At 38.3% G+C, this 13758-nt stretch overlaps 1 protein-coding gene across 1 annotated transcript; it reads right to left on the bottom strand.

Annotated features, from left to right (window-relative positions):
• Positions 1 to 291: 291 nt before the first annotated feature.
• Positions 292 to 2571, bottom strand: LOC6556741 (protein commissureless 2). The gene is made up of 2 exons (XM_001985447.3): positions 1909 to 2571; positions 292 to 1234 (listed from the first exon to the last, which is right to left on the bottom strand). Exons 1-2 carry the CDS (start codon positions 2372 to 2374, stop codon positions 684 to 686), a joined length of 1017 nt encoding a protein of 338 aa, XP_001985483.2. The 5' UTR covers positions 2375 to 2571; the 3' UTR covers positions 292 to 683.
• Between the last annotated feature and the right edge of the window lie 11187 nt (positions 2572 to 13758).

Here is a 13758-nt window from a genome sequence, read left to right as displayed (position 1 = left end):
ACTCACGTGGCACGTACTTCTGCTCAATGTCAAAGTCAAACTGTCTTCATCTGTCTGTCTAACTGTCTACTACAAGTATCTCAATCTAGTTGGACACAGCTACTCAATTTATAAAGCTCTACAAAAGAAACGCTGGGAAAGCCTTTCATGGCATCCAATGCAGACTGCGATTAGACTCATGCCACAAATACTTATTGGTGTCAATCACATCAGTTGCAACTATGTGAAAATCTCTAATCGATAGTCATATAATATAAATGCGAATGCAAATCAGCCACTTACATCATCAGGTTAAAGTTTTCAAATGTATTTAATCAGACTTAAAAGTGTTTAGTATAATATTTGTTTGTTTGTTTTTTGTTTTTAATTCATTAAATTGGTGTCTACTTAGAAGCTAACAACAATTAAGCATTAATCGAATCGAATTTATATCGAGCGTTTAAGTATTCATAAGTACAGGTAATGGTATATATCATTTCTTACGAGGTGTCTATATGTTTTTTCTTTCTTTTCTTTTTCTATAATCACAGCGCTTAGTTGATTCTAAGTACAAAAGTATCATTTTGTTAGGGAAACTGGGCAGCCCAACAGCAGCAATTATCACAGAGCACATTTTGGTTGGTGTCGTCCGAGAGCTCAAACTGAGAGCTGATTTCAGATCTCGCTCCCTGGATAGCCATTTCTTACCATTTATCGCTATGGCCTTTTGTCTGGTTTTGGTGTTGGCTTTGGCAGCTCAAAGATTTCTTCTTCTCGTCGACGGTCTTAAAGCCAAATACCTCAGCATAACTGGGCACAAAATTGGGCTTAATGGTTTCGCATGTGGGTGTGGATATTGCTGCTGCTGCTGTTGTGGCTATTGTTGTTGCTATTGTTGGCAACAGTGGAGTTGATGCCTCACACAACGACAACGTCTGTGGCAGCGTTGCTGTCGCGGATTCCACAACGTCTGTTATGGCTGTGGATGTTGTCGCCGTTGTTGCTGCTGCTGTTGTTGCTGTTGCTGTTGCTGTGTTGGGTCTCTCATGCTTATTGAACACATTAAACACGCTCGGATAGACAATCAAGCACGACGATTGCGGCGTTTTGTGCAACAACTCCAAGGCAGCCTCATAGCTGGGCAGGCCGGAGACCAGTGTGTATTCCGGAACCGGATCTTCCAAGTCGGGCTGCAATTTCAATGCCTCAACATCAATAATTGTGCACTGCGATGAGCTGTTGGCATTATTATGATCTGCACAAGAGAATAAGAAAAGAAAATTTGTTGATTAGTGTTTGCTTTTATTTTGTAATACTTCTTTCGAGCTGCTTAAGCATTTCAGTGATTTGTTTTCATGTGTGATTTTTTTTTCTCATAAAGTTTATTCACTTGTTGCTTGCGTTGCAAAAAAACAGCAATTAAAGAAAATTGTGAAAGCAAGAAGAAACCAAGGCAATGGTTTTGTGCTAATTCTTTTGAAGGTCAAAGCAGTTTAAAAAAAAGTAGAACAACACGTAAGGTCTTGAAGAGCAGTCTAACTGTGGATGCAACATAATACTCTTATTGAAATAAATCACCAAGTCTAATTAAATTAACATTCAGACTAGAGTTAGCTGGCTCAGATCTAACAATTATTTGGAATTAATCCCAATTGAATTACTGGTGTAAAATGAATAATGATAATAATGATAATTCTCATTCTGATTGTTTCACAATCTTAAGACACATCTGTGATTCATTCAAAAGATATGGGTGGCGGGTGGGTCACTTTAGTTAGTATTGCTCAGCAATTTATCAGGTAGACCTCATTCGAAACACTAATCACAAATATGCGCAATTAAATGCCGAAAAATAACTAACTGCTCTGATAAGAACTAATCGAGGTTTGACAAAAGCTATCTTTGAAATACTGATATGTTTTTACTTACAATTGCGTTTCCAGGTGCGAAACTGGTGGTAGAGGAAGCAGGAGCAGATGCAGAAGACCATCGAGATCAAGATTAGCGTGAAGACAATGCCAATCCACACCTCGTTCATGAACTTGTCGTACTCCAGCTGCTGCTGCAGTTGGTCCACACTGCTGCTGTCCAGCACCACACGATTGGCTGCGAAATCGAAGTCCATGGACATTTCGCTGGAATTCCGTGCGTAGTTGGCTTCGTTTATTTTCTGATGCTTTAGCTGTATCGAGTTGAAGATGGTTTCCCCAATCTTTTGCAGGAAATCACTATTGGTCAGCACATCCAGTGTGCTGATGGTTGGCGTTGAGGCTTCGGCGGCTTGTACGGCAACGTTCTTGCCGTTATCCAAAATCTGTTGTGCGGCGCCGCCGAAATGATCGAAATGCAAATCGTGCGACAGCTCGTAGTTTAATGCGCGTGGCAAGTCGTCCATTGCTTTTTATGTATTTGTCGTTCTCGGATTCAATTACGAATATTACACGCTACACGGTATCGCGTATCTTTTGTTGTGCGGCTCACTTTCACTTTATCCGTAACTGTATCTCTTTTTCCCTATCTGTTTTCGTATCTGTAGCTGTGTTCTGCTGAATTTCTGTGCTCTCAGCGCTGCACACACGTTCAGCGCTGACGACGTCTGCAAACAAACTGATTAGCGCTCAGCACGTAAAACAGCCGATGGCAACTCGGCTCGATCGTCAAGCGCGTTGTCAACTCCACTCAAGAGAGGAGTGTAGAGAGCCCGAGAGCGCAACGGATCGAGAGAGTGAGAGAGAGAGCGCGCTACCTGGCTAAAGATGCGCTCAATTGTGCTCAATGTGTTCAGCCAGCAAGCGGCTTTTGCTCATTTGCCGCTTCGTTACGCATCGCTAAGACCAGAGACTGTGTGTATGTGTGTGAGATTGGGAAATGATCTTCTTCTTCTTCGTTTTCTTCGGGTTTCGTGTAATGCTCGCTCTCAGTTCGTCTTTTGTGCGCCAGACAACAATGCCTTCAAATTATGGGCCCATAATTGGCGTTACAAAGCGGCGCACATGTTGCCTGCCTGACTGCCAGCCAAACTGCCTGACTGCCTGCCCAGTTCCAGTCGCAGTTCCAGTTCTTGTCCCAGTCGAACTGTTATGGAGCATCGATCTTCATTTCTGTTCTGTTCTGTTCGGTTCTGTTCTGTTTGGTTGTGTTTAGCTGTGTTCTTCGATTTCGCTTTGCCTGGCAAATGACATATCTCTACATTTGTATTGTTCGCCCGCCTGCCTGAGAAAAGAAATTATTGCTGTGTAGGATAATGCTATGTGTGTGTGTGTTGTATGCGTGTGTGTGTGTTTGTAGGTGTGTGTTGCTTTTACGGGGCATGAGACCATTTCTCGTTTTGTTGCTGCTTTTTTTTTTTAGTTTTTTTTTTACATTTTTTGGTGGGGTTTTAAATTACAGCTACGTGCAGATATCTTATTTCGGGACTCGAGAGCAATTTGTGGGCGCACAGCGGAATCTTTACTTATTATGCATTCACCTGGTGGAAGATGAATTTGATGTTGGCGTCAGGTAGGAGACTGAAATTGGTACAGCACACCGAGTTGCAGGAGTTGCTCAGATTGGGATTGGTTGGATTTGATTGTAATTGTATGAAGATGAGTTAAGTGAATACGAGAAAGTTGCATTTAAAGATAATAGTAAATAATCGCACTGTGTATATATATTTAAGCTGTGGTAAATTTGTAATTTCTTTTTATTTAGGAGCCGACTTAATCAAAATGCGGTATTTCAGCGAATACATAAAAATTTAACATTATAGCAAATAGTAGAAAAGAGTACGGAAAACAAAGTGTAAGAAAGTAATAAACATTTACATAGTTTTTTCATCTTCTTTGTCTAGTTTTAAGTTGAGGTATTCTCATAAATTGGAATTTCCACTACAAATGCTGTCCATAAATCAACAGTGATCATTGGCCCATTAGACGACTCTCTCAGTTGCCATTTTTCATTAAGATTGCGATAAGAAATCACATACATAGTTATGCAGGCAACGCAGGCACTCAAAACAAAGCCGGATAAGATCAGATTCTTTTAGGCCATAGACATAGATAGAGAGAAGCACACTGCAAGTAATGAAATTGCTTTTCAACGAGGTTCGTCTATGATAAATTCCAATGCAATTTATAAAGGGTTGTTCGCTTGATGAGCTCATCGACTGCACAAAAGAACATTCTTATCATGATCGGCTAATCTCTCTTCGCAACGAGCGAAATGAATCAGCACAAGAGACGGGGATGAGGATAAGAATGAGGATGATGATGAGGATGTTGATGATGATGATGAGACTCTTTTGCCTGGACTCAGATCATCTATTAAGAGGGACAGATTAGCAAATTTTGTTGGTTGGGTTGCATCTTCTGTCACAGTTGATGACGATTTTTTTCAATTTCTTTAATTGTGGAATTTGCGACAGTTGCGGGTAACCGAATAAATAGAGACCTGGCCAGGTAGCCGTCGCTTATACGTAGTTCCCTAGACCTATTGCAATAATTTCTGCCCAACTGTCACACACAGTAAGACAATTGCCATCTAATTAGGTGAACCCGGTTGCCAAGTTGCCGCTTCCCTGCCCGGTAGTTGGTCTGTGGCGAGACGTGTCTTTGCAGCCGCTTCTGCTGCTGCTTTCTTTTGGCTTCTCGCTGACCCTTTGGGGCCTGGTTGACCGAGTTGCGTTTGCTGGCTTGTTGGTAGCCCCCAAGTAGCTTTAATTTAAGACCCTAATGAGCCATTTAGGCATTCTGCATTCTGGCTTTGTATTCAATGCCGACTACTGTGCTGAGCCCCACAAAAATTAATGAGTCCACGGCCAGCTCGACACCGAATCCGCTGCCTTTGGCTCTGTCTTTGGCTTTGGGTCTGGCTTCTTGTGGCTTCGCATGCGGGTGATGGCACTGATAAAGCCGCTTAATTTTTCACTGGCTATGGGGTCCAAGTCCGAGTCCAATTCCAAGTCGATGCGCTGCTTTGCATAATGCACCAAACGATCCAAAACTTAACATAGTTTATTAATTTTATTTTCGTTGTTGTTGTTTCGCTTTTTTGTTTTGTTTTTTTTTACATTTTTTTTTTTAGATATTTTTTGTTTTCCATTTGAGCTGGTCATTCAGCTATTGGCTGGGGGCTTGTCAAGCGCTTCTGACATTCATAAATCGGCTTAAATTTGATCTTGAGCAACGTATTTCATTTCTAGGCCCAAAGCTCAACGCTCTCAGCTGCACTGATTGTGTGTTGACCTTATATGTAATATGTATATATATGTGTGTGCTTGGCTATATGTATGTGTCTCGGTGTATGTGTTTCACTCTGCTCTAAATTAGTACTCCACTTAAAAGCTACTTTTGTAGTTATCGCAAGAATGCTGCCGTAATAAATGTAAAACAGTTACGTATATTATTCATTGCAAACGGGTAATTAATCTTTTTTTTTAATCGACGGCAACGATTTATTAAGAGGCTTTAATTGCATTTAAAACAGCTGCTGGTATGCAAATAATAATATACAAGGCATTGATCACAATCTACATTGTATCTAACAATTAACTTGACGATTGCTTTAATAACATAGGAAAATTATGAAAACTTTCATTATTTGTTGCGCCCCTAAGAAAATGAAAAAATGTTTCTGGATTGGCAATTTATTTATTATATTGCACTAAATATGTTACACAATTTAAAAAAAAAAAAAAAAAAGTGAACAAATTGAATTAAATTAAAGATTTAATTTATTCTGGCGGAATTAAAATGTTAAATGGTCCAGCATTTATTGTAATAATTGAGAAACCCAATCAGTTAAAGTTTGTAATGCAATAAGGAATAATCTAAATAGTTTTTTTTATTAATTAATTTATTTATGATAAAGTGCTAAAATTGTAATTAAATTCAAAATGTAAAAATATAAAATAAATCAAAAGTATGTAATACATCTGGGGGTTATCGTATTATTTAATATTTAATACTATGTTTTTGAGTTATATAACCTGAAACATGTTCGGCTCGAGATAAATAAGTTTATTGATTTTATTTCGTCATATTTTTGTTACATTTTTATTACTTCGCGAGCCTTGTTACATGCTACTTTGGGTTCCATTACAGTTGCACAGCTGCACATCACTTTTGAGCTCAGCGGGAATTCCTTTTCACTTAGCATATGTAATTTGTGTTTTTTTTTTCGAACGGATGCGGAATTGAGTCGTCAATCGAGTTGTTTTGCACATGTGAAAATCTTTTCACAATTTCCGCATAATTACATGCAACAAAAGTGCATTTCTCACACCCTAATTGAGTAATCAGCTGCAGCATCGATTTAGGCCGGAAAAAAAGAGAAGGAGGGAGAAGGGTAGGTATCGGAAAAAAGTAGATTTAGGTACACTTGACACAGCCAGCATCGCAATAACTCCTGTGGTGGACTGTGCGCCATAAAGTCAGAGAGACCGATTACCCCAAACGTCTCTCGACATCCTGCCAGGCCATGTTAACTGGAAGCACTTGTTCCCTGACCCCGGCAAAGTCAGCAAACAAGGCACTGCTCGGAGGCGCAGCAAGACGCAGCGGACGACCAACTGAGCTGTGACGCCGGGAGGGATCTAAAGAATAACAATAATCATAATAACAGCAACAGCAGCAGCAACAGCAACAAATGCAGCAACAACTCCAACAACAACAACGAACAAGGCAGGTAATTGTTGCAGTCGAAACGCACTGATGTGAAACATTTGTCATAGGCCGGGAGCTGCCCTGGGAAAGTAGTCGTTGTCAGCGTCTTCGGAGTCGTGCTGCCTGGTCTGGCCTGGCCTATGTCTCTAAGCTGTGATATAGGTCATGCAACCCTCAAGGTTCCGCGTAGTACCGTGTGCGCCCCCTCTTGCCGCATGCCGCATGCCGTTGCATTGTCTTTGGCTTTTGAATTCGTAGAAATTACGCGCGAGCATGCAGCACTCTGCAGCAACTGCAACAGAAAGTAGCCTCATCTCAGCTCGTCCTGTGACTAGTCATAGTCTCTTATTATGTTGCTGCATGATGATTGCCACTGTGTGTCTGTGTGCAACTAACAAGTGCATTTTGAGTGCCGCTTTCATTGCATGCACAATTAAAAACGCAGTTGCTCAACAGCAAAAACAAAAGCAAAACAAAACAGAAACCCCAACCCGAGCTATACAACAACCCCAACTGTCAACCCATTCAATGTCAATGAACCGCAGCTGTCAACTCAGATACACAGATACACAGACACACACACACAGACTATGTTGCAGGCAGTTGTCAGTTGGATTGAATTTTATTCCTTATTTGTTTATGGTTTTGCCCGCCTCAGATAATCTTGGGGCGCGTTAGCTTCAAGTTCGTTGCGCTTGGCCAGTTAACTCCTAAAGCCCATACTCGTAAGTATGTATCTATATCTACATGTCTATATCTGTATCTGTATATAGCTATAGCCATGCAGTACTTACGATGTCATTTCCATTTATTGTTGTTGTTGTTGTCGCGTTCTTCGTTCTTGTCACCGTCTTCTATCATAGTTTATACCAATTTTGTTTTGTTTCTTTTTTATCGCTTCAAAGGTTCTTCTATACTATAACAATTCATTGAACATTATTAGCACTCAAGCATAAATTTTTTCGACATTCTAGTCAGCCAAGTGGCTTTATATGGCAGTTGATGTGTGTTTTTTCCTTCTTCTGTTTTTTATAGGTGCAGCTAAGCTTTGCACCCCTCTCTTATTGAGGTGGGAAAGGGCTACAACATAGGTCTTAAAAAAGCTGTTGAGATATTGATTGCTTAGGAAATTTGTGTAATCGTTTTGTGGCATAGGTGAAAATGTTGTTATGCTACATTAAGCACTACTGAAACTTATCAAATTTGAACACTAATCTTTAGTTAGCCCCTTTTGTACATAGCTGTGCAATCCAACAATTTGATTTTGAACTTAATCTCAACAAAGATAGACCTAAATATTTAACAAATATTGCTTAAGCATTTTGTTTATTTGTCTGATAATACTTTATTACTCATGAGTGAGATAAATTTACTTTGGTTATATGCAGAATTATAAATAAATAGGGAACAGACCAATTTTAGTTCAGGGTTAGAAATGTTATTATGTTTTTGTTCGTTTAAAACAAATTTAATTAATATGTTAACTGTTTAACGACTGGATGTGTAATTAAAATTCTTTTCTTATCAATAACAATTATTTCAGGCGTTGACTAAACCAATTTACAAACATTCCATTCTGTGCCTCAATAATAGTAAAGTAAAACATTTAATAAATCAAGTGAGAACGTTGCAGTTGAGCGTAACAGACTGCGAAATACTCTGATCCCATAGGTAATATCTGATGGCAATTGCCTTTGAAGGAAATTTCTAGTAAAATTGTATGAGATATGTGGCTTAATCGATTTGCGATTGTCGATTTAATCGATTTCCTAGTCACCTAGTGGACGTAGCATTCCAATTCATGAACTGTATCTGACTCGGGCACATACCAGTATATGTGTCTCTATCTTTAAGGGTGTCGAAAATAAAAATTGGTTCATACAGACCAATATACCATGGTATCAGAGTATAAAAAAAGACACATAAAACTAATCTGAATACTGAGTAAGCAGAAATGTATTTGTTAATAACAATAGGTTCAAGTTTAGATCAAAGATTAATTCGTTATTTTAACGTCGCGACACTTCCAATGAATTCAGAACTTGAATCATCGTGTGCAAAAAGTTAAATAAGGAAAAAATACCACAAGATCTATTTTTACATATATCTCAATAATTGATGAATAATTGATCGATGCCATTTGCAACTCTGCTTATGCAACAGTAGCTAGTGGAATTGATAATTCATACCCGAGAAGCATATTTACGATATGAGCGAATATAAATAACAAGACATATAATAAGCGAGTTTTAAAGCTATGCAAATAGCTACACGATTAATTACAAATTTGAACAGCAGTCGTGCTATAAATCAAAACAATAAACAATATGGATATTGTTTGATTATATACTATTAAGTATGCAAAGCGATTTAACTATTGTTCATAAGAATAGGATGCAACTGGTTTTCGCGTCACACTTGATTGCCTATCTGCAAATGTTTTCAACAATTTTTCCAGCCAACTTGTGTGTTAATTATAGTTTTGGACAACGTGTGAGTTTTGCATGTCGTTGAACTTTAACGAACGGAACGAGTTTCCCGAAACGACTCTTGCAAGACGAACCCGTGCTGTCCATTAGAACCTCAATGTGCAATCAAAGTGTTAATAGTTTTCATATCCAGTTTCTTTTAGTAGTCTTGTGAAAGCTCTTGGGTAATATCTACTGGATATGTGTGTTGAAAATATCTCAATTAACCCTAATTTCGCACTTGGCGCCAAACCCCACCGACCGACCGACCGACTGCTCGGACGACCTCAATTAACGTCTTGGGATTTTACTGTTTTACTGTACAGTAAAAACGGACAAAAAACAAGCGTTGTGACTGGGCCCATCAATAAATGCATTTTATGATTGATTCCAGCGCTGTGCTTGCATTGGGAAATCAGACAGAGTGGCTTATCGGCACCGGTCTTATCGCTATGTTGAGGTACCGTAAAATGATATGCAAGGTGCTTGGACTTGGCTATCTGGATGTATAGTTGGGCAATTCATCAAAATCCATCAGCTATAAACTTTCAATTTCGAGAACTACCCGACGCCCTGTCGGGCATGTCATTATTGACATTACAAATGTTATTGATTGTACTCAGAAATGCGTACTATATTGTGGAGCGGGCACTGCACAAGTGTGTAGTTGTGGCTCCATTTCGTTTTACTTTTCGACGGGCTTCTTTTCTTTTTGTTACTTTTTCATTTCTTAGGCTCAGCAAGCCTCAAGTCACGAAATCGAAAGTACATGTTAATTATTTCCACATACAAGCAACAATCACCTGCATTCATTGTGGAGGCCCGATCAATTTTCACTGATAAGCGCATTAGTTTTCGAGTGTTACTTGTACACAAATAATTTTCCCGCTCGCTGTACATCTTGGTGTCAATCAATTCTCATTTGAGTCCCAGTCTGAGTTTTTTCTTCTTTGTTGACATTTCTTTCTGCCTCGTCAACGTTGCATGCAAACAATGAAATAGGTTTTTATTTTTCTATTTTTTTTCTTTCTATTTTTTTTTTTTTTTTTTTTTTGGAGCACAAGGTAGCGGGGGCAACATCATCAGACTGGCGACAGTAGCATTACAAGGCGTTTGCTTTTGGCTTTGTGGGTTAGCAATTCTCGGTAAGTGACACAGCCGTGCTTTGTTTTGCTCTGTAAGTGATATGGCCAAATGATATTGGAATGGGGTAAATGGGGCAAAGAAAGACTTCAATTTCGAGTCTCCTACAAATACAACCAATACTGCAAGTAATTCAACAACGGTCTAATCAAAAATGTAATAGAATACCAGAGAAAGTAATGAGACTAAAATTATTGGAATCAACTCTTTATGTTTAGCTCAAGTTTTATATGGAGAGAGTTTAGACTTTGTTAAATTTCAACGGAATTTTTGTAAAATTTTCTTATATTTTTCTCTTCTTTTTAATTCGCAAATAATTTGCATTCCTAATGAGGTTAACAGCCGTCAGTTGATTCTAACACTTGGAATATACCCACCACTGCTCTAATTACATGACTTGGTCTCCTTTCGGGCTCGCAACGACAGCTAACACCCAACCATTCATACATAAGTACATTTAGCTATCCACCCAACCATCCATTCATCCATTTGCCCATCTGTCCATTACAGTTGCTGTAGTTGGAAGCATGACAACCTACAATTAATTGCATGCCGAGTTGTTGATGCTACCTTATGAAAATTAGTATATGGAGAGATTGCCTCAGGCACACAATAGCAGGAGTGGCAACAACAACCAGTTGCTGGTGTCGTCGCAATGAGGCAGTCGCGTATTTAAAGTCCAATCTGCAACAATTCAATTAAGCCAATAACAAAACCAATTTGTAATGCGCTGAAGCTTTTTAGCTACTGCCACAGAGAGTGCCAAATGGCGATGATGACGATGGCTACAAAACCCTCGAACGACTAGGGGAAGTAAGAAGGACAGAGAGGGAAGCAAATGGCAAAGCTAATGTCATAGAGAAAGACAAAAGCCACGCGTCAGCGGGGCAAATCCAATTAAAGCGGTGACAACGATGTTGCAGCTAAAAAAGGGGAACGCTCTGGAGTGGAGGGTGGCGGGTGGAGGGTGAAGGAGGTGCTGGTGCTCATAAAAATTGAATAAAGCGCAATTTGAAATGGCTCTGTGGACCACGAAACACGGAACACGGACCGCGGACCACGGATCGCGTACGTAAAGACCATGGAGCAATGCCACCTGCTGTTGGTTTACATTTGCCAAAGTCGACTTCAAAGCAATTGCGACATAATTAAGTTGACAACAACAGCAACAGCAACAGCAGAAACAGCAGCAACAATAACAACAAGTAGAGCCAGCACAACAGCAGTTAACGATTGACACCAGTGACCCAGTTAAACGGGCCGGATAAAACTGGACGTGGCTCGGGCCTCGGCTCTGTCTCTGTCTCCGACTCTGACTCTGACTCCAACTCTGTCCCTGGCTCCTTCTGTGACTGGAATAGACGCCGTCGTCATCGTCATCGTCGTCGTCGCTGTTGATGTCGTCCGTCGCTCTTAAAATTGAAAATTAAAATTGTTAGACAGCGTGTCGCGCTGTCGCCTGTCACTAACATTTGTTCAACATATAATGTATACGTATACGCTGCTCTGCTCTGGACTTTAGAAATTGCCTTGAGGCACTGTAAACTTAATTCTCTGGGGAACAAAATGTATAAAGTTAGTTAGCTTCACAGTTGGATATCAGTTTTCAAATAACCATATTATGGAATTTCTAACTAATTTTATACATGTACTAAATAAATTAGTATTCCCCCAAATATCTTATTGTTTATTCTATCATTTTACATTTTAACTTAAGCCATTCTATTTGTAAGTATAATTTTAATTTTAATATTGCCTATTGTATATTTATATTTTCATTTTATGTTCTACGATTTCATATGAGTTCCAAAATAAAAATTATACTGGAATTTTAACTAATTTTCTTTTATTCATAAAAATAGATCAGTATACTCCTTATATTATATTTAAATTTATTAAATTATTTTTTTGACTTTGATTTGAATTGCCCTTTCATTTTATATTTTATTAAAAAATATGAAAAGCTTTTTGAAAATTGTGTTAACATAAAATAAATAAAATTAAATTTTATTAATCCATTTTATAATAAATAAGACATTTATATATTTAATCATAAATGCATAAATTTTATTTATTTATTCTTAGCAAAAAATAAAATATATATTAATATTGTGTTTTGCATTTCTACAATCTTAAATTCAGTATTTTCTATCATAAGTGTATTTTAATTTCATTTTATTTTTCAAATTATTTTATTAACCAGGTGCAGCGAATATTGCAGTTCATGAGGCTGATCTTTCCACAAGTTGCGCATTTTTTGGGTGCTATTTTAACGGGTTTTTTCAGCTGCCTGCTTGTCTGTCCGACTGTCTGACTGTCTGGTTGGTTTTTAGTTGGTGACTGCTTTTTAACTTCACACCAACGCCGCCAACTGGCGAATGCTTTTGCGGTGCTTTTAATGCTTGTGCTGGCAGCTATGACGACAAAATCCAATTAAAGAAATTATATTTACACAAACATAAGTGTAAGAAACCTGGTCACATTTGCGGCAAATTGTTATTAAAACCATTACAAAACAACTGACAGCAGGGGCAGGCAGAGGGAGGCCGGACAGAGCACTTAAAACGTTGACGCCTCAACCGCTTGCAAGTATTTTTTTCAGGCAAGTGGTTTGCCAAGGATCTGTGATTGTTTTCAGAGGATGTGCTGCTAAAAGCAGGAATAGCATGCGGCTACATAAATCCACGTCCACACATGCTTAACTTGAGAGATTCTCAACAAATTTTGTAGTGTAATTCCTACGAAAACACACATACAGCATCGACAAATAGTTTTCCAGAGTATGAGACACCAGATACAAGATACAAGATACTATTCACTGGCCGCTGGCCTCATATTGTATAAGGCAGAATGTTGCCAGCACAGTGCAATTTATGAAAACAAATTGCTCAAATTACAAGAGGTTCTCCATTTTCCACCATCTCTTTTATACTTTTTACTATATGTTTGAATGTACTTGTATATTTTTTTGTGTTCTGAAGGTGCATGTGGGAGGAGAACTGCTGCTTAAGTGCATTTTGGTATGGATTACGCCTTGAGCCAAAGGACAATTGCATGCAGCACGAGGAATTTATATTTAATGGTTTTTTTCTTTGCAAGAAAAACTAAATTGTAATTTACTTGTTTTAGCACATTCTAACCATTTGAAATGTTAAAAACTTTAAATTTATTTTGTGGAGCTTTTATGAGCTGCCCGATCTAAGATAACTTTATCTCAATATGATTCATATCAAACATGCGGCTGAATTAGTATTTGTGTGAAATTAATACTGAAGCAAAGGAATGATTCATATTATCTAAATAAGACTTAGATAAGGATTACAAAACGCATGTCATCTGCAGACGTAATTGGATGAGTAATGTAAGTTAAATATCATGCAAATACAGTTATTTCCAACAGAAATTAATATTTACCAATGTGAAATACATCCATTAAATATAATATTTATACTACTAAAATAGATACATTTATTCTATACAAAAAGCGGACTTCAATAAATTATACTTAACTATAAATTCATTAT

The sequence above is a fragment of the Drosophila grimshawi genome, unplaced genomic scaffold (genome assembly GCF_018153295.1).
Source record: "Drosophila grimshawi isolate 15287-2541.00 unplaced genomic scaffold, ASM1815329v1 contig_44, whole genome shotgun sequence".
Taxonomy (NCBI): domain Eukaryota; kingdom Metazoa; phylum Arthropoda; class Insecta; order Diptera; family Drosophilidae; genus Drosophila; species Drosophila grimshawi.
The sequence above is the reverse complement of the archived record's forward strand: the minus strand, read 5'-3'. Positions and strand labels throughout refer to the sequence as shown.

Bases quoted from the DNA above. Each gene is read 5' to 3' on its own strand.
- LOC6556741 (XM_001985447.3), bottom strand. From the start codon at position 2,374: ATGGACGACTTGCCACGCGCATTAAACTACGAGCTGTCGCACGATTTG. The intron at 1,235-1,908 runs GTAAGTAAAAAC...TCTCTTGTGCAG, and splicing joins TCGCACCTGGAAACGCAATT to ATCATAATAATGCCAACAGC.